Source organism: Colletes gigas, unplaced genomic scaffold, assembly GCF_013123115.1.
Source record: "Colletes gigas isolate AHSC1104 unplaced genomic scaffold, ASM1312311v1 Colletes_gigas_Sc00005, whole genome shotgun sequence".
NCBI classification, from domain to species: Eukaryota; Metazoa; Arthropoda; class Insecta; order Hymenoptera; family Colletidae; genus Colletes; species Colletes gigas.
The window spans coordinates 3,651,328-3,671,604 of record NW_025106634.1 but is presented as its reverse complement, the minus strand read 5'-3'; the positions used below and the strand labels follow the sequence as shown (position 1 = coordinate 3,671,604).

The 20,277-nt window shown below is 44.5% G+C and overlaps 3 protein-coding genes across 9 annotated transcripts; 2 read left to right on the top strand and 1 right to left on the bottom strand.

The window, feature by feature from the left end:
* The first annotated feature begins 39 nt into the window (after positions 1-39).
* LOC122395380 (type II inositol 3,4-bisphosphate 4-phosphatase) lies at positions 40-12,708 on the top strand. 7 transcript variants are annotated; one of them, XM_043392888.1, is made up of 19 exons: positions 40-103; positions 275-409; positions 888-1,078; positions 3,742-3,834; positions 5,253-5,408; positions 6,288-6,488; positions 7,210-7,364; positions 7,448-7,620; positions 7,720-7,861; positions 7,977-8,092; positions 8,515-8,601; positions 8,682-8,842; positions 8,907-9,090; positions 9,359-10,581; positions 10,736-11,001; positions 11,065-11,282; positions 11,358-11,683; positions 11,785-12,052; positions 12,134-12,708. In XM_043392888.1, the coding sequence occupies exons 3-19, from the start codon at positions 961-963 to the stop codon at positions 12,264-12,266; spliced, it is 4,020 nt and encodes a 1,339-aa protein (XP_043248823.1). In that variant the 5' UTR covers positions 40-103; positions 275-409; positions 888-960; the 3' UTR covers positions 12,267-12,708. The 7 variants fall into 7 exon arrangements, with proteins under 7 accessions (XP_043248823.1, XP_043248822.1, XP_043248824.1 ...); XM_043392887.1 differs by having other exon boundaries at positions 71-409; XM_043392889.1 differs by lacking the exon at positions 3,742-3,834 and having other exon boundaries at positions 71-409.
* A 137-nt stretch (positions 12,709-12,845) lies between these two features.
* On the top strand, positions 12,846-17,916 carry LOC122395381 (protein scabrous-like). The gene is made up of 3 exons (XM_043392894.1): positions 12,846-15,142; positions 15,232-15,571; positions 16,412-17,916. The coding sequence occupies exons 1-3, from the start codon at positions 14,916-14,918 to the stop codon at positions 17,804-17,806; spliced, it is 1,962 nt and encodes a 653-aa protein (XP_043248829.1). The 5' UTR covers positions 12,846-14,915; the 3' UTR covers positions 17,807-17,916.
* A 357-nt stretch (positions 17,917-18,273) lies between these two features.
* LOC122395060 (zinc finger protein 37-like) lies at positions 18,274-20,245 on the bottom strand. Its single transcript, XM_043392361.1, has 3 exons — positions 19,869-20,245; positions 19,330-19,509; positions 18,274-19,269 (listed from the first exon to the last, which is right to left on the bottom strand). Exons 1-3 carry the CDS (start codon positions 20,022-20,024, stop codon positions 18,343-18,345), a joined length of 1,263 nt encoding a protein of 420 aa, XP_043248296.1. The 5' UTR covers positions 20,025-20,245; the 3' UTR covers positions 18,274-18,342.
* Between the last annotated feature and the right edge of the window lie 32 nt (positions 20,246-20,277).

The window sequence follows — 20,277 nt, the reverse complement described above, 5'->3', positions numbered from 1 at the left end:
AAAAAAAACCGACGCCGAACGATCCGGCATGACAATAATGTCCGGAACTGCTCGCTTCGCCGTCCTACCGATCAGTAGTCTTTGTTGCGCGATGTAAAACACGGTACACGTTCCTTTCTCTATGGCTAGATCGTTACTTTGACCGTTTTAATATAGCAACTGTCGCGTTTTCTTAGTTTCGTGCATGCATATTTGCCAACAAGCATGTACTTTCGTTTAAACGTTCACGCGACCACCACAGTCGTTGCAATCCATTGCTTGAAATTTGTTTCAGACGAATGCTAATCGTTTCGGTAACAATTCCGAGTCAAGACGCGAAATGTGTGAGTCGGAACAAGTTACCACGAGGACAAGAAGGGCCTCGAAACTGATTTCCGAGAGGACACCAAACGATACTTTGTCCACGAAGGTTCGTTATGGAGCAGTGCGACAAATTCATCTGTGACGTCGTGTTTTCGCGTAATAATTTCTACCCTTGTTATTCGTTCTCGAATAATTTCTTCCCCGTTCGTTTCGAACGATAAAGTCTCGTATTCTTTGTCAGCTACCAGCATTTGACGATTTAAAATTGTTCCTTTGCACAAGATAACGAAATGCAAAAAATTCGCAAGGTATCGGTAAACGTGATTAAGTGGGAAGAGGATAGACGAGAGGTCGACTCGAGATGAAGCGAGAGGGCGCGAGTAGGCGGAGGAGAGAATCGCAGAGCGCAAGACGCGTAGGAAGGAATAGGTTAGAGATCTCGTAGGCTCGATGTGACAAGCGCGTTTGGTGAAATCGGAGACTGATACGTTTTATCTTGTTCCCGTTTGTTGATTAATCGGCGAATATCATGTAGCGTGACGAGGATTCGACGCACGTGTCCCTAATTGTCTGATTCTTGACAGATGAAGACAAAGAAAACTTCGTAACGTGGATAATCACGAATAACGTGGGTGTAACCAACGACTGTCCTCCGAGATGCGATTCAACAAGCAGGAATTGCTGACTCTGGCCACGCAACCGTCTCAGAAATTCGAGAAGGAGGGTATATTGTATGTACGCGAGCGGCAAGAAGGCTTCTTTCGCAGAACAGAGAGTGAGTGACCCAATCATTGGCAAATACGAACGATACTAGCGCGACTGGTCGCCTATTTTAATCGAGTACATTCTATTTACATGTATTTTGCCACACAGGCCGACGCATGTTTCTTATCTCCCTCATCTACATTGTACATGTCTGATCCTTGAAAATAAACTCACGTGATACGCAAATTCTTCGTTTTCTGTTTAATGTAGAGCCCATCATCTGTTCCGAATGTACGGGATTCGTTGTACTCGCTGAAAAACTTGAGACTCATCGCGCGACATTTGTTATACGACGCTCGTCTACGTTCGCAGTTATACGAGACCGCCGCATCCCTCTCGCGATGATCGGCTGATAACATTATTGAGACACGGCTCGTACGAACGGTACTGATGTTCACGAATATCGACGAACCGACGAGCGTCGACGTTCTTCTCCGTTTTAAAGGCGAAACGCGACCGTAAAAAGTTTATGTCGCCGTGTACGAAGAATTTGTTGACCTCGTGCAAACCTACGATGTATGTATAGGGCGTTGAAGCTACGAAACATCCCGAATAGACCGTTCTACTCCTTGCTCGATATTGTAAGTAGATCTTATTTCGAAACACACACATAGAATAATTATTAGTAGTAGAGAATTTCTCGGTATGTATACAGGGTGTCTCAGCCGATTTTTACAACTTGATTTCCTCGGTATCGTGGCACGTAGCGAAAAATATTTCATAGGGAATTTAAATAGTATCGAGTTGGGCATAATTCTTGTGTTATTAGTTTTTTCGTATGCGGACGCGTCAAGGATATATGAAGGTCAACTATGTTTTTTTAAAGGGAATGAGGTACTTTTTTATGCATCAAACGATACAGCTAGACATATTAAGGAAGTTAAGGTGAGACACCCTGTATATTTACCGAAGGTGATCATACAATCTGTCTTCCACTATGGAGGGGAAATTTTCTAATCGTAGCATTGTTGTCTAGAATTGTGAAGTTTCGAAGGAAGATAGCACGCTGATTTAGTATCTGATGGCATAAGAACGAGATACGAACAATTCGCTGGATGAATCAGCCATTTTGCAATCGTTAGATTGTCGATTCGGGATGTCTTATAATTGCGGATACGCTCTATATAGTATATGAGAATTTTGTCAAAGGCCTAGACTTATCGTAGCTTGTATCTTCGAGTTTGTAGAACCGTCGATTGTGTTTTTCTTTTTATTTTCGAAATATCTCGATGCATCTCGTAAGTGCCCGTCGAGCATGCCTTTGAATCTGACGATCAGCCGAGGCTCCCCGAGTCGGACGTGCTTGTGGACATCGTACGCGACCACCATACTCTCTTTTCTTTTCGAATACGTACTTCCGAGTCGAATACCCAGATAACGAAATACCGTGGGCTGCATTCTTCCGGCTACTTGTGCCCTAACGAGGTCTCGTGTAACGCGTTACTTTAACGGAACGAACAAACGGATTCGAGACAAAGAAAAGAAACGCTTAAAGCGAACCAAGGATTAAAAATACTTTTTTAAATAAATACTCGACCAAAGTATACAGGGTGTTTGTCCACCCCTGAGATTCTAGAGGCCAAAATAAGACGAAAATCAAAAATATCAATTGACTGAGATTTCGTTAAAAAATTAAATTAAAAAACTTCAAATCATTCTGAAAAAATTATTTTTGGTTGCGGGGGTCGATTACAATTATTTTTGGTCGATAGACATATCCCCGAAATCCTACGCGCTTTTGAGAAAAAAATTCAAAAAGGTACTGAAATTTTTAGACAAAGTTAAAAAATTTCAAATTGTACTAAAAAAATTATATGCAGTTACAGGGGTCAATTACAAGCATTTTTGGTGAATAGACATACCCCCGAAATCCTGCGCACTTTCGAGAAAAAAATTCAGCAAGGGCGGAATTTTAAACGTTAATAACTTCTTAACGAAGCCTCCATCGACAAATTGGTATTCTTGATTTTCGTCTTATTTTGGTTTCTAGAATCTGCCATTAAAGTTTTTCCCAGGGGTGGGTCGAACACCTTGTATTGATTAAAATTTATATTAGGTCTGGGTTAGGATTAGCAATTACAATTACATTAAATTAATTATTAGATTAAATAGATTACTATCTTGGTTAACTTTATCCCTTTAATGAAGTTATCTCAGGTTATTCCACTAACGTAACTGTAACTTCGAGGCGACAAGTTGAAGCAGCATTAGGCTAAATATGATGTAATTAGATTTGTCATGGTTATTTCTACCACGTAATTATACTGTAATTATATTGCAATTATACGATAATTATAATCGTAAATCATTAGACTCTATAATTGCCGTGAAGTTGTAATATAATTACGGTACAATTACAGTGCAGTCGCTTCGTAGAATTAATGGCGGCAAATATATAATTAAATTACTTCGATTTTAAAGCGAAATTACAGTTACAGTCGAAACATCTGTTCGTGGAATAAAGTTAAACAAGATTATACGAAGCTACGAATAACGAATAACGAATAAGGTTAGATTTTATTCGATTCTATACCCGGTTAAACTCTCGCCCAACTCTGGTAACGAGCAACTATTATGCAGATCGAAGTTTATACGCACGAAAAGAGCCACGTCCGACTGCTTTTCCATTTTCGAGCAAATTAAAAGCTACCCGTAGCTACATGTAATTTGCAGGTACAGGTAAACAATCTGACAACAAATTTCAAAAGGGAAAAACGCATAAGACACTGCGAGACTTCAGTTGCGTTACAGCCAGTACGAGTAAAGGTATATTCGAGTTTTTTGTTTCTTTTTTTTCCCAACATCGTTATCCCATCACTGTCTTAACTCGATCCACCCGTGATTAACACGCTTTATCGCCGCAAAACTAAAACGTACCGGACCTTTTCACGAAGGTTGCCTCTCCTCCCTTCGACGCGCAGAGCAACGTTAGATCGAAGAATCGCTTCGCGCTTTCAGATGTTCTCCCCGCCGTCTCCTCGTCCCCGAAAATTCCTCGTCCTTATTTTTGTCGTTTTTTTGATTCCCCGAGGAACTGGTCTAACAATCGGGGCTGAGGGATTCGCGAAAGAAAAGCGCCCTTTTTTTGTTGTTGCACGAGTAGATATTTGCAAGAATATGCGACGTACGTTAAACGGTGCCTGGCATGTCCGCCTTCAGCGAGATTCGAGTTTCGTGTCTGCACGTTAAACATAATTGCATGATTTATATTGTATTTTCTGTCGTAGGCTCTGTTAGATTACCATATCTCGCATGCTCGTTGGAAACTATTTTGCACGTATCGTATGAAACCGACCCAACCGGACTCTATCGTGGTTTATGACTTCTTATGACTCATAAAAGAACAAAATTTGCTTTTTATCAATTAAATACATTATGGACAGTGTAAGTCAATTATTTCTTTTCTGTCGACCTCGGAACATGTGTCAGATAATGCATTGTTTGTCAAGGTACTTTAACATAATAGTATCACAAGTGTTTTTATGTCACACGTTTTTATTAAGCTGTTAATCACGTTTCTATTTTTAATTAATTGTATGACTCATCGCTCGTTTAACTGTCCACATGCAAATTAAACAGTATTCCACTTACCACAACTTTCTTCATTATACCATAAATCTTTAGTTTTTTTCTTTTCATTCAGTTTACTAAGTTTAGAGTAAACTTACACTCGTGCTCTATAACATCAAAAGAAAAGTTATAGTTGCCTCTCTGTCTGTAATATACAGAGTGTCTCGCTCTAGAAGCGGCCCCCAAATGCTATTGGGCACCCTGTAATCGCGTGAATCATTTTTCTTCGACTTCCATCGATGATCGGAACAATTTTGATCCATCGTCGCGCGATGAAGCTTGACCCTAAAATTCGAAGGGTCAAGGATCTCTGTTTCGTAAGAAGCTTTCCCAATGCTGTCTCTTGCTTTTGGTTCTCCCCGTGTAACGGTTAAATTCACACGCATGCACACACACACACACACACACTTCACGCATACCAATGTCCAAGAATCAGGCGCACACGTGTCGTACCGCCCTTGCGTCTTTTGTTTCTGATCATCGAGGTCGAGGGGGTCCCATACAATCTCATGCTTTTCAACATTTTTACCACCCGGGAGCTTCCAAAAAAGCTTCTAATGTCTAAACGACGTTGAGAAAGTAACGCACAAATCGTTGTCTCCTCTGTTGGATAGTAAGTTTGGAGAGATGGTGCAGATTACGGGGGAACCTGTTGTTTTATTTCAAATCGCGGGAGCAATGGTCGGAACCCCTGGGAGTAATAATACTCGAGCAATGCTTCGTTCGCGTAGAACAACCGAGCAATCATATCCCCTATGGATTCAGCATAGGTAAGTCTCTTTGCTTTATTACGAGTCGTTATTATTAACCCTCCGCTCCCCTCGCGTTGGTCGGGTAGTATCGCGTAGAGACGCCATGGATTCGTAATTACGTCGGAGAGAGATATAAACCGTACGAAAAGCAATAAGACGAGAGGATGCGTGTTCCACTTTCGCGATAAGAGGAAAGTAAAATTGAAATTGTTCGACGAAGTTTCGCGCGTTCACGTTTGCTTTTCAGGGTAAAATTTTTAGCTTCGGGGCTTTTCTATGTGCTACCGTACTCTGAATCAATTTGGTTCGTAAGGGCACCATTGTAAAAATCTGTAATAAAACTTTTAGATGGATGGAAAAGTAAAAGGATAATAATATTCCAAAAAATAGTGCAAAATGAAGACACTGAAGCCACTCTTGCGGGACGTAACTGACGCAAATTTGTATCTAGAAAAAAACAAATAAATTTTCTCTTAATCTACGTGAGTATAGCTAGAGAAATACGTAGGGAATTTTTGAAGGAGAAAGTTCAATTTTGTGCAAAAAATGGGGCAATCATTTGTCAATAAATAATGTTAAAATTAATTTATTGAAGATCCCCTGCGTATTTCTCTAGCTATACTCGGTGTAGATTAAGAAAAAAATTTTTTGTTTTTTTCCAGATACTAATTTGCATTAGAGCGACTCAAATTCAAAACACGCCTCGCGAGAATGGCTCCAGCGTCGCCATTTTGCACTATTTTTTTTTTAACACTTAACGACATGGTTAATAATTTTCCATCCATCAAAAAAGAACGCTTTATTTCAGGTTTTTACAACGGTCTCATCACGTAACGTTGTTTTAAGAAACAGAGAACGATCAGGTGATGAATCTAATTTATCGTTTTTGCGTTTCAGTCTTCGACGGAGGTCTGTTTCAAGCGTTGGGCGCAAATTCAGCGGAAGAGAGGGACAGTTGGCTGCAGGCGCTTCAGCTGGCCAGCTACGAGTGCATGAGAAGCCAGTTGCTGGCGTTGAGGCAACGAATAGAAGCATTTAGCGGGCACAAACAGGACACGGACATTCAAATGTTGCGACTGCAACGCGGTATCTCGTCAGGTTCGTGTTTTTTCTACGCCCAGCGCACAGTGGGGGTCATTGCACGCCAAACGCGGTAAAAAGTGGTTTCATACAAACGTAATAGTTAATGGGACACATGGGCCATGACTAGACTGCGGATTTTTATGCAAATTCATATATTTATTAATAAAATTAATAAAATAAGAGCTTCGTAGAGGGTTCTTTCAACTCCTAAATACAATAATTCTTATCTTAATTGAGTTTTTGTTATATTTTTGCATATTAAATGCATTCTATAGTTTTTTGACAATCTAAATTTCCCACAAATGCATAAATATCCGCAGTCTAGCCATGACTCAGTGTGATTTTTTTTATCATTCGTCGATTTTTTATACGACTACATGATTTTCAAATGTTCAATCTCAAAATCATCCAGGGACAAATAATACACGTTTTAATTAGAATTACGTATATATTTGGAAACGGACGAATTCATGAATCGATGGATTCTTCATCCGTATCTTCTTCTTCTTCAGTTTCCAAAATTGGGAGAACCTCTTTTGTACAAGGTTCTGATTTTTTCTTAATTTTTTTTTCAAAGGCTAGATAGTAAACAATGGAACGTATATTATATATTAGCGAATCATTATTTAATTCGGGGTATATTTATATAAAACCATTTTTTATCGCGTTTGGCGTGCAAATGGCTGCACTGTGCGGCGTCCGGCTGTGTTCATTCCATCCGTATTCGCCATTTCAGATCCCGCCGAGATACCGATGTGCGAGATATCGCTGGCGTGCGACAATCTCCTCTGTGACGGTCACGGTCGGCCGCCTAATCCGGTTCTCGAGGTGGACGTTCAGGCAAAGGGTTCCAAGACCTGGATCAAGTACGCGCGAACAGAGGTGGTGGAGGTGAGCTCCGTGTGTTCTCTAACGACTCCTCCGTACCTGTATGGTCACCGTGTTCACGTTACGGGGTCTGTACATGTTCACAGCGAAGCAGCAATCCCGGTTTCTTAACGACCGTGAGCTTCAGAGCCAGCGACGGCTTGACCACAGGAACGAAAGCGAGGATAACGGCGTACGACGTTAGGGAACGCGTGAGTCAGACAGCAACGCCGATAGGAACCGTGATCGTCACCCTGAACGCGGTTCAAGACACTCCCAGGTAATTCTAGCGACTCTCGTTTCGATATTGTCTCCTTCGTACTACGTTTCGACGTTCGCCGAGCTATCGCGTTTTTGACTAGCGATCGAACGATTTTAGATTAAGGATACCGTTGAAATCGGCGAAAACGACGACCGTTGGCTTCCTGACCATCAACGTGTGGAACCTAGAGGCAGAGGATAAAGGGAACAGCACGGAGAGCACTCCGTCGAAGGAACCTACCTCCGGGTCGAATCAGCAGGTAAGACTACATCGAGATATAGCTCTCTATTGATTTCCTCCATGGTTTCGTTCTGGTCTCGATTTACTTTCTCGCCTCCCGTTCATTCACTCGCTCGTTCGCTCTTACCCGGCAGATACTTTCGCACAGGCGTTCGCAATCATTGCCACCTCGACTAGGAACAAAAATCAAATTGCCGCATCAGGGACAACTCAAGCTTCTTTTCGCCAATCCGTACATGCAAACTTACAGGTATATTTCAGCGAGTAAAATGAAAATGTATAGTCCGGGCCACGATATAGCGAGGTCGTAAACTATACTCTTGAGAGTTGGGGCACTTAGTACCGTACATGACATCTTGCTTGAGGGTGCCTTTTTTTCTGTGTCTGTAATTGCACTACCTTTTTTCATTTTCTACATACATATATTATAAGCAGGTAAATTACCAGCCTGTTACGATATCTCTAAAAATGGCGACACTGGATAAAACATTTCTTCGTACGGCCCTGACCTTGGTCTAATAAGGTCCTTAACTACTCATATTTCTGTCAATTCACTTATTCTGGGAGCTGAAACGCGTAAACGTTTACACCTACTCGAGTTTACGACCTCGCTATATCGTGGCCCAGACTATACCCTATTCCAACGCGGTCTCTGCAATGTCGCCGTTTCAGGTTTCACTCTGGCTTAGGCGGGGATATCTGCGTCCACGAGATCATGGCCGAAAGTAAACTTTGTTTTCAGTTTCCGCAGCACTTACTGTGAGTGAGATCACGTGTATCATATAACGAATAAATAAATAAATATCTTGTTGAAATTATCTCTAAAAAAATCTGTCCAGTGCAATTTGGATCCAAGAGGAGAAGGAATTGCTGCAGGAGGTGGCCGGAATGGGTGAACTGCGAGAGCCTTGGCACACCAAGCAAATCGAATTGCTCGATCGTCATCTACATCTCTTGCACCTCTATTCGCAAGCTAAAGAGAATTTATCTACCTTTAAAGGTAAATACATGCCTTCTTTTGCACTTCTTCGTTTTTATTTATATTTCTGTCTTGTCTTCCTCAGGGAGTTACTTTAAACGGTCATCGCGCAGAAACGATAGGACGCTAGAGTTTGCACCACTGAATCTACACCTTCAGAGAATGTGGGTTCACAACGACACCTTGAACAAATGTGGATTTTACGATTTCATAACCGTCGGAGCGTTCACCGCGCATTCGCATAAAAGCAAAAACGGAGGTCTGATAAGGTAATTGGAATCGCGTTCGAGTTGCAGGCCTCGTTATACACGCAATAACCCTTTGCACTCCGAATTATATTTCAATCTTGTTACCAGTTGCTCCCAATGCTTTTAAGTGTTTTATTTGAAATTTACGTTAATTAAAAAATATTGTATTTTGTAATTTTCAAATGTATATCTCTTTGGTTTGGACTTGATAAAATGTCGAGTCACATTCGACACAGGAGTGCAGAGGGTTAAGATACGTAATTTTCCACCAATGAAAATTCTGTTTCAGATTGGTGCAAGCTTTGAAAGAATCGCCGACACGCGGTAGCCAGTTGTATCAAGGAACATCAAAGATAACGATGGCGCACGATGCGATTCAGGCGATCAAGCAACTCCGACGCGACGTTGTCGACGCGATGCGCGCTCTGATGAAACTCGCGAAGGAGAAGCAGACGAGCGGAATGCTGCCAATTTGCGAGGACATGATTACGAAAACCAGGATCCTGCTTAGTCTTTGGGATCCGGGTTTGGTCGAGGAAGCGTTAACGTTTCTCGAAGAGTATAAAGTAGCTAAGGTTCCCGAAGACGCGAACGAGGACACTCTGAACTTGGACTTCAAAACGAATCAATCGTTGTCCCCGTTCAAGCGGATCACCCAACAATTGAATTTCGATTTGAAGAGCCCGGATTTCGATGATTTCGTTACACCCGATACTCCGGAGTGCGTCAAGGATCTGTGGATGAAGGAGAACGAAAAGAACACTTACGCAACATTCTCTGCGAAAACAGAACGAGAACGTGAACGCGACCGCGAACGAGCGAAGCATATTAGTTCTATCGGCAACGACGATTCCGTGGCCGAGGAAAATTTTGTACTTTTCCCTGGGGTTGAGAATGACACCAGCAAAGAAACGGAAATCGAAACGTACATGGAAACGAGTTGCACCGGTTTTGGTGTTCGTCAACCCCAAAGTGCTGGTGATAATGATAATGACAATGACAACGAGAATGACAACAACGATATCGGTAATGACAATGCGAATGATAATATTGTCGTTAACGAACACGAGGACAACGAAGAGAAAGAGGAGATCAAAGGCGAAATCGATCCGTGTAAACGGTTCTTGGATACTCAGAAAATGTGCAATTCACCATCAGCGAACTATTACAAGCCCACGGATGAACCGGAGCCTTGGGACCTTACGCAGCTGAACATCGAGGCCAGCGTGATGTGTCTGGTATCGAAAGTCAAGTTTCTCTGCGGCAGATGCAGCAGTCCGGCGGTGCGTTTGCGGAATAAAAATACCGTTGGAAGATCGCACAGCTTGAAAGGATGTATGCCGAACAATCGTAACAAAAGCGTCGAAGTTGTAACGATTCAGCCAAAAAACGACATAAAAAACGACGAGTCGATCAAACTTCTCGAAAGTGTGGAAAATCGTATCGCCTCGCGACAACATCCGAGCCCGGGAACGGAGAAAACGCTGCCAGCCTTTTCGAAAGCCAAAGAAGGTACGAAACGACGACATGTTAAATAGCATTCTTTATCCGTTTATCGATGAACTTTCCGCTTGCTATGATCCGTTTCACTGATTTTTGTTTCTGATATTTGTTTAACGGGAGGATATCGGTAATAATTTTTTGTTTCATGATTTTCGATTGAAAGTGTGCCAGGCGGTTGACTCGATGACGAGAGTGATCAAAAGTAATTCGGGACAAAGAAACAAGTTCACGGAGGGTCTAGATTTTGCCTCGATCGTAGACTGGACGAGCGAGCTCAGACCAAGCATGAAGAAGTTGCGTCAAGCCATGGACGGTCTCTTGAAAACTGCGAGATTGACGCACTCGGTGTTCAGAGTGCAAGAGGACGCGAAAATGGCTCAGCGTGCTTGCAACGTTCGATACAGGCGAGACGTGTGCTTCAGTCAAGCTGTAAGTACTGCGTTCAGCTACGAGGTGACGAGTTTCGTATAAGGAACTGTTATTTGGTTGCAGTTGACCAGTTTGGTATCAGGCATAATGGCGAAACTTTGGTGTCAAAGGCCCGACCCCATGTTTCTCCTAATTTTAACTACCCTGGGTCCTCTGGTCTCGTTCGAAGGGCTTCTTAGCTATTACGGGGATGAGATAGACATGTGGGGAGACATGGCTGTGGCAGTGGAGGACATGCATACCGTAACTTTTACTCTGACCAGATGTGGTATTCAGTCGAGGTGCAAACATTACGTATAGTATACACCTAGTATGAGAACAACGATCTAACCGATTCCAATTCTTCCGCTGTTTAGGCTCGAAGGAAACTGCAACGGACCGCTGGTTCAACTTCCACTACCAAGAGTACTTGGATCTCGTGCTGCGTTAACGGTGATGCTTCCAGTGCCGGATGCGATTTATTCTTTGCTTCCACTGGTTCCTTCTTCCAGACAAACTATCTCCTTTAATGTTACCCCCGTCTTCTTCAATGTCGGTATCAACGAAATGGCCTCCCTGGCGGAGAGCCTAGGAACCACGAAACCGCAAGAAAAGAGCAACATGGACAATTTCGACAGATTGAACGAATACTATCTGCGGTTTAAGAAGCTCAGCTTGCCCACGGAAACGGCATCGACTCGACGTAAGCTTTTCCAGTCATCGTTCGTGCTTCGTACCCAACACGACGCGTTTATTCGTACCGTTGGTTGTATAGTTGTGTTATTCCGTTTCTGTTCGACTTAGTCGGCTCGAGATCGGCGCTTGGTCAAACGTTGGCGGAGCTCATGGCCAATCTGAAGACGAGCGTTCAGGCCAGAGTGAACAAGAACGTCGAAATCTTGCAGCTGTCCTCTCAGATCTGTCGAAGGATGCGCGGCCTGAGGTTCACCAGTTGCAAAAGCGCAAAGGATCGCACCGGTATGTCGATTACTCTCGAGCAAGTGAACATACTGACCAGCGAGTACCATCTGGCCGAGCACGAATTCCCGAGGGCTCTCGACTGCATGAGAAGGTTAATTTCCCCTTCGACTAATGAAATTCAAGGTGCAGATCTTTTTGACGCGTTACAAAAAAATGTTACTTTTTATTTCAGCGAGGGATGTCGACGAGAGAATACCTGGAAAAATATCGGAATTCGAAAATACGCGTTTAATAGTTTGCAAATTCTGACACTACCCAAGTTGTATCGTCCGCCGACAGGAACTTACGGATCGGCGCAAACTTAAGTAGAAACGTTGCTTACCGTTCAAGCAACTTTTCTCCGACGCACAACCTTATTTAACACGTTGATCGCCGCATTTTTTTTCTCACCCTGGACCCACGTAAGTACATATCCGATTGGATACACGTGGCGGTCAACATGTTAATAGCACGCATGTGCCCGGAAACATCAACCACGTAAGACCAGTACTGTCACGTACGAACAATACCATGAAATTTTGTTGTTTTTTTTTTTTTTGTACCATTAGCGAACATGCGTGGAATTTTTACAGAATTTTTGAAATTCGTTTCGTTCAGTTCGTTTAATCGAGGAAAGAGAGTGCCATTTAATATATAACGTGTCGCGTTTTAGCACGAGTTTAGAGGATGCTATATAGGAGGCCGTTGGATTCGAACAAATGTATTTTTATTATTTCTGTACATAAGATTTTACTCGATAAGGTTAGACGCGAAGAAAAAAAATACCGGTTGAAATTTTATCGAAACACGTTGTGCCAATGGTTGTATCGGTCGTCTGCGCGTTGCATCTCGACGATGACCGTTTTCTACCAAGTAGAATATACTGACCGGCAGAGTCGTTGCAATTTTTATCGACATCGTCGATTCTGCGTGCAAAGTGTGTCTCGACGTGCGTACACAATGTGTATTGTTGTTTCTCATTTATGGAAAACGAGCAAAGTAGCGACGAATAAGAAGAGGTTTACACTACAAATTAGTTGACTTTGCATGCAATTTTTGTTCAAAATTTATTCGACGCGAGCGAGTTTTTTTTATCGTAATAATCGCTCTAGGCGACAGGACACGTCTCTTTGTACCGTGCTGCGATCGTAATACCGACGACTACGGTACATAAATTATGGTCGTACCGTAATCGATAAATAGAACCATGCGCGCACTTCCTTAGAAATATATAGAATTTTAGGTCTTGTCAGGGAACAAGTTGTTTTCAATAAATTATTGACCTTACGCAATGCGCTCACAGTTTACACGTATTCTTTCCCGTTCCCGTAAAGCTCGTCGTTTTTGAGAAAAATAGGTAAGACGATTCACGTTTAAAATGGTGTATCTTACATTTGGTCAAACAGTTTCAAATAATTTCAGCGTCTTCGAAAAATTGGTTGATAATGATAAAATCACCGTGTGTGGCTGAACCGAGGAAAAACTCACGAACCGGAAGATAAGACGTTGCGAGCAAAAACGAGTTGAATGAATTCAGATATCGAGTATGCGTGGTTATCGTATTGGCGATACCATAATCGTCCAGGTTGGATCGAGAATGAAGCTAAGGTTTTTGAGTACGTTTGACGATTGAATGATGGGATTGGTAGAGACGGAAGCAGAAGGAGTGGAACCAATAATAAGGAGAGCGCTTTTTGAGGGATTTAAATTTAAATCATACGATACAGACTAGATTCGTATCTTGTCGAGGTCTCGTACTAATTTAATAACCACTTGTCGTACCCAAGTTAATTTGGGTAACATATTCGCCGGATAAATAAGTGAAACCATGTAACGAAAATAGTAACATAGCGACTAAAATGGTAGAAAATAAAATAAAAGGTGGAATATAAATATTATGTTATCTATATTATGTTACTTTTTCCTTTTTTTTTTCTTTGATGTACAAAAAGAGTTTAATTCCCTTCGAAAACGAAAAAATTACAGGTAAAAACGCGTGTCACGATAATCGTTCACCGCACGATCGACAAAAGCAACCAAAAGACTGCACGGAAGTCGAGAGTATCATAAAGAGTCCATGGACCGCAACGCGTAATTGAATATTTGACGCCCAAGAGAAATTGTACCGGTCGAAGATGAGCAAATTACTGTCATCAGCAAACGAAATAGGTGGAAAACGGCTTGGAAGATTACTGGTGCGGTTTGCACGGCTACATGGTCGAATTATCGTCAGAAAGTCATTGCCACGGTCGCAAAATAAGCGAAAACGTTTGGCACGACAGCGTAAAAATTGGACAACCGCCCATTGGAGAAGCTGTTTAACGGTTCTACAAAAGGATGATTTTTTTGCCTGGATCAAGTATATTGGGAGACAATTTTGAGAAGTACAACGCACACGTGGGCTTCTTTTTAATTAATTTTAACTGTGCCTAGGGTACGCAAGAGGGGACTCGAGGGAAGCCAATGGAGGGACAAGAATGTTGACTGGAGAAAAAAACGGAGCGTGAACGAATAATAAAAGGAATTTCGCGGTCGAGGTATCACAGCGGGGAAAAAATAGCCGTGAAGGGTCAACGAGTACAGGGTGGAACACGTGCGTTATCGGTATCGGTATCACGGATCGGGGGCGCAGCGTGTGCACGCACGAGACAATACAAGCGAAGCGGTAGTAGCGGTTGCAGGCGGTTACCGTAGCGCACCTGCGCCTTGGGTTGGGCCCATTTTGCCCCCAACCTTTTACGGAAAGTACGAGGACGATATAAAACTGGTGGGGCGGATTTCGGTCGGGCCAGTGAGCTTTCGGTGGTGGAACATCGCACGCGCACGGGACCGCGCGCGTTCAAGTTCGACCAGAAACCGGGAACAACACGAGCTCGATACAAACGAATCGTTGTGAATTTTTACCAACGAACGCGAGTTCTCGAATATTTACCGTGTTATTCGATCGTCGATTTGGTTTGAATTCCGGCCCGAAGATGACCGGGAAAACGTGGTTGTTCTGGGTAACGTTCGTTCTAGTTGTATACAGCAAAACTCGCGCCGAGGAGAACGTCACCGACGCGATACGATCTCTGCGGGAGCAAGTGAACGCTCTTCTGGACCACCGGCAACAGGATTACAACGCTCTGGAGGGAAGCTTGAAGCGCGCGATGGAAAAGAATACAGAGTTGTTCGTCCTGAAGGACGAGGTGAAGCAACTCAGGTAATCGCGTAGAATGGCTCGAACGATTGTTTGCGTATTAACGAGGCCGGTGTATTAATTTGCGTGTTGTACGATCTTCGTTCCCTCAGAAAGGAAGTGAACGCTCTTCGCGGCGGTAACGGAAACGAGGCGAAGAACGAGAGATTGCGGGTACAATGGCTAGGAAACGCGGTGACCGAGCTTCAGGGGGAGGTCGCGGAAGTACTAATGACCAGGAACGCGAGCGAGGAGCTCGCCGAGAGGTCCAGGATGAGAAGCGAGTTGTCTCTGTTGAAGAGCGACGTGGACGCGGTCGGTAGAGGCGTACGAAATCTCGGCGGCAGGATCACCAAGATCGAGGCTGTCCTCGGCACGATTCGCGTCGATATCGTGGCGGTCAAGGAACGCTTCGGTCAGCTCTCTCGCACCTGCGCCGACATCGCCAGTCAGGTACCGTCCACTTTATCGCTCTCGGCACGCTGTCCCTCTTCAATCCCTTCCCGAGCCGCACACGCTCACTTTCCCCCTGGTCGTCGTGTGCCTTTTTTCTCCCTTCCATTCTTCTTATCCTTCTGTCCACCTGCTCGTGCCCGATCGAACGCGCATCTGCCTCGATTTCGCTTGTTTTCTTCGTGTTTCTCATGTTTTTTTCTCCTCTCGCGTAGCTTCGTTCATGATACGAAGGAACGCAGAGAACGTAATTGGACGAGCCACTATCTACCTGCCGGTTGCTCATTTTATTACGCGTGATAAATTCCGCGATCGCGTCGGGATATCTGCAAACAAACGCGGACACCTCTCCGCGTTTCGGCGGTCCCAGCGCGCCCGCTACGCAGCTGCTTTTTTCCACATCCCCTCCGCGATTCGCTCCGCTGCCAGTATTAATTTCTACCGGCATGCTTGCTGTGCCCCGTTCCCTCGATTCCCTCTCTGTTTCTGCGTTGTTCGGTTCGCATTCCATATGTCCCGGTAGTCTCGCGAGCGCGCTCGCCCAGTTTCACCTTCGTTACGTTCGTTTCCTCCCGGTTTCCTTCCAGCCATCCCTCTGTTCCGCCTTGGAGATCCTACCGTTGCTTTTACGCGTCTCGATTGGGAAAAAAGTCTCGGTATTCGAGGCTGCGATAGATAGCGTAGGGCGCGACCGTGACAGCTGCAGCTGCCCCGCGACCAGCTGGACGCCCAGCTGGCGTTCGTTCCTCTCTTTTGAATGCCGTCCGAGAAGAAACGAAACGCGCCTTTTTCTTTTTCGCCCGGGACACGACCATTCTCTGACCATTCTTCTCGTTTCAGCTGAGCGCGGTCCAAGTCGAGGTGAAGTCCCTCGGGTGCGAATTGTCGTCGGCCGAGTCGGGTAGACCGACGGCCCACCGCGACGAAAAGAAGTCGAGGATCGAGGCCGAGTCGGGGAACGTGGATCGTAAAAGCTTGGACGCGACGACGCCCAGGCGTCGGGTCCCGAGACGTCACGGTTACTGGCGACGAAGCGAGGAACGTCGAATCCGGATCGAGGAGCGTCTGAAGAACCTGGAACGCACCGCCTCTTTGCTCTCGCAGCGGCGAGCGTTGCTGGAGAAACGGATCGTGTACGAGAACGAGGAATGGCCGATGATCTTGAGCAAACGGATGAAAGGTTTGGAGAAGAGCATGGCCGAGCTGTACCGACAGATCTCGAACATCAGCGAGAATGCAATTGCCGAGCGAAACGTCGGCGAGTCGCTCGGTTTACAGCTGATCGACTCGTTGCGAGTGCTGGGTGAGGCAGTCGAGAGAAACGACACGGCGACCAAGCGGGAATTGGTACGGCTAGGCGTGAACGCGGCACAAAAAGGGGCTGAACTATCGCTGACCAGGGAAGAGCTGAGCAATTTGCGTCGAGCCGTTCAGGCGTTGAGCGTGAGCGCGTCGAAGCTTCAGGAGAGAAGCGACGGCCAGCAGGAGGCGATCGATCGCCTGAACGGCACCTGCCTGGGTGCTTTGGATAAATGCTTCGCCGCCCCGGAGCCGGAAACGGAGTCGTTGCCTTCGAACATGCTCGAATTAGAGCTAGAACTCGAGCAACTGGACGACGAGTATCATTTGATCGCGGACAGTTTGCCGACCGATTGCGAAGATCGGGACGGACTTAGGCTTTTGGGGGTGGGTCGAGCTCGCAAACCGATGCTGGCTTACTGTCGCGACGGTTGGATGGTGATCGCCCGTCGTCGCGACGGCACCCTCGATTTCGATCGCAACTGGCACGAGTACTCCCTCGGTTTCGGTTCGCCGGTCGGCGAGTATTGGATGGGCAACGAGTTGCTCCACAAACTCACCCACGACGGTTGCGCCAAGCTGCGAGTCGATCTGTTGGACATTTACGGCGAACGTTGGCGCGCCGAATACGACTCGTTCGTGGTCGATTCAGCGGCCAACGGGTACAGACTGTACGTGAACGGTTACGCCGGTAACGCGACGGACGCGCTCTCCTATCAGAACGGGATGGGCTTTAGCGCCAAGGATCGCGACATGGATCTCAGCAAGGTCCACTGCGCCAGCAACTACCACGGCGGATGGTGGTTCAGTCGTTGCCAACACGCGAATCTTAACGGCAAATATTCCCTAGGATTGACTTGGTTCCGTTCCGACACCGATCGATGGATGTCGATCGCCACCTCGGAAATGTCCGTCCGTAAAAACCCAAACTGTTGACGATCGCGTTAGCGCTCGTTGACAAATCTTTCTTCGCGATACCAAAGACTTTCGATTACGTTACGTTAGATTATATTAGGTGTAAGCGCGCGCTGGATTTCGATGCAAGCTACGAGTGTGTATAATAATAATAATTATTATTATTATTTATTTAATGGGTTGATTACCCTTTGTACAAGAAATCCAATTGTTCATAAAACTTGTTTGCATGAATTATTGTGCGATTTATACATGCCATAGGCAGTGTTGTGACCCTCTTGACGGATGAGAATATAGTGTTTTCTGGAAGTCGTAGCATCTTATACAGGGTGTTCCGTAGCATGGAATTTTGCACGTGGAAACAATAAAAAAAGAGTTCGTATAAAAGTGTATTCTATTTGATCTTGTTTTCGAGTTATAACGAGTTTCATGACAAGCTTATACATTCGAAATAAAATACAAGATTTAACGTTAGGTAGTGTGTCCCGTTCGTAGTCGGTTCAACTATGTCCATCTTTCAAATCAATCTATAAATTCTTGTACACGGATTTGTTGAATCAGCCCCCGAAATCGGCGCTACCGTTCAGTTCTTTTTTAACCGCGGATACGCGTTCGTTGCTGGCCTGAAACTTGGCTTTACATTTCTTTTCGTGGGCGAACAGGCTGCCAGAATTTTTATAGGTGAATCCGCACGTTTTACACGCGAACGGTTTCTCGCCTGTGTGCGTGAATATGTGCTCTTTGAGAAACTTGGAACGATAGAAAGCTTTGCCGCAAGTCTCGCAGCGATACTTCGCCTCGCCGGTATGGAGGTTCAAATGATACTTGAGGCCATTCGAAGAGGCGAACCCGGCGCTACATAAATGGCACATGAACCGTTTGTCGCCCAAATGAGTTCTCTCGTGCCTTTTGGCGTAGCTCGGGAGAACGAACGCTTTGTTACAGTGACGACACACGTAAGGCTTCGCGCCAATGTGCGATTTGAAATGTAATCGCAATCCGGATTTGGAGGCGAACGTCTTGCTACAAACGTCGCACATATACGGTTTTCCTGTTTTATCGTTGGCCGGTTTCGTTCGATTTTCGGAATCGTGATCGTGATTGTCGTCGCCATCTTGTCTTTCTTCTACACCTTTAAGTCCTGCCTCTTCTACGTTTTCGTTTCTCCGTTCCACAGAATTTTGCACTGTTTTCTCGGCTCCATCCTTATTTATCTCCTTTCTAACAGTTTCTACTTGTGTCTCATCCTTCTTATTTTTCCCCTTTCTAACAGTTTCGAATTTTGCCTCGACCTTCTTCTTTGACGATCGGTTTTTCGCCAAAGGAGCATCATTTTTCCGTTTCTTCTCGATTCGTCCAACCCTCGACAAACGTACTGCAACTTTTTTAACGCGAGACGCTTTTCGATCATTCTTCTTTTGCCCGTCATCTTTTGTCAAATCGATCACCAATCCTGACCAGTTGTTAGTCTGTACACCGTAATCCTGTCGAAAGTAAATAAAATTGTTTTATAGATGGAAATATGCAATTTTCGTCGAACTTACCCGAACGATTTTATAGTTTGGTGTATTCGGGCGGTAAAACTCGTTCCAATAATTCGATCCGTACAGCGATCGAAGTTTTTGTTCCGATTTTCTGCACTGCTCGCGAAATTGGTACGTAACCGCCACCTGGTGTTTGCACTCGGTGCAAATCGCCTGCGGCAGCCGGGTGTCTTCGGACAGCTGAACGATTGCGGAAGCGATAACATGATTGAGGGGATACACGAAGACGCGAGGGAAATTAAAGGCTTAATCCAGTGATTTCCAACCCTTCTAGAAGTTACTCCTCTGAGGAAGAAGAAATTTTAGCAACCGAATAAGTAATACACTCCCAGTCAAAAAGAAAATACTTACCGCCATTAATTTTATTTAATTACGATTAAAATTATGATTTTCTACGACAAAAGTGTAAGTACGTCCAATGGGTCAGAGGGATTAATATAAAAAAATGTGTAAGTTATTCACCCTTGTTTTGGAGGTGTACCTTCTACTTTGAAAAACACTGGCCTAAACGACGGAGAAAAAAGGTCCGAGAAACTCACTGTGATTGGGCAGCAATCTAAAATGTGGGAACGTAAACGTTGAGATTCTTCTTCCTCGGTAAATATTGACGTTACGCAGCCCTCGGAACGAAGGCACAATCTACACGAGTTAGTGCTCGTTACGCCAGCTTCAATGGAATCCTGCGATAACTTCATTTTGCTTATAGTGGTTGTTCGCTAATAACTAATTGAAATAAATAAGAAACGAAAACAAGAAACGGACGATTTTATTCGGAGATAGAGCTGTAGACATAGGTTAGATTCGTATATCCGATCGTCTAGAGGATTTCTCCCTTTCCTCGTCAACCCCACAAGCATTAATTTCGTTATCTTATTTTTATCTTATCGCGACAATGTCGAGATAGAACAACGCACGACACTCTGTCATAATCGGTTTGTTTTCCACTGT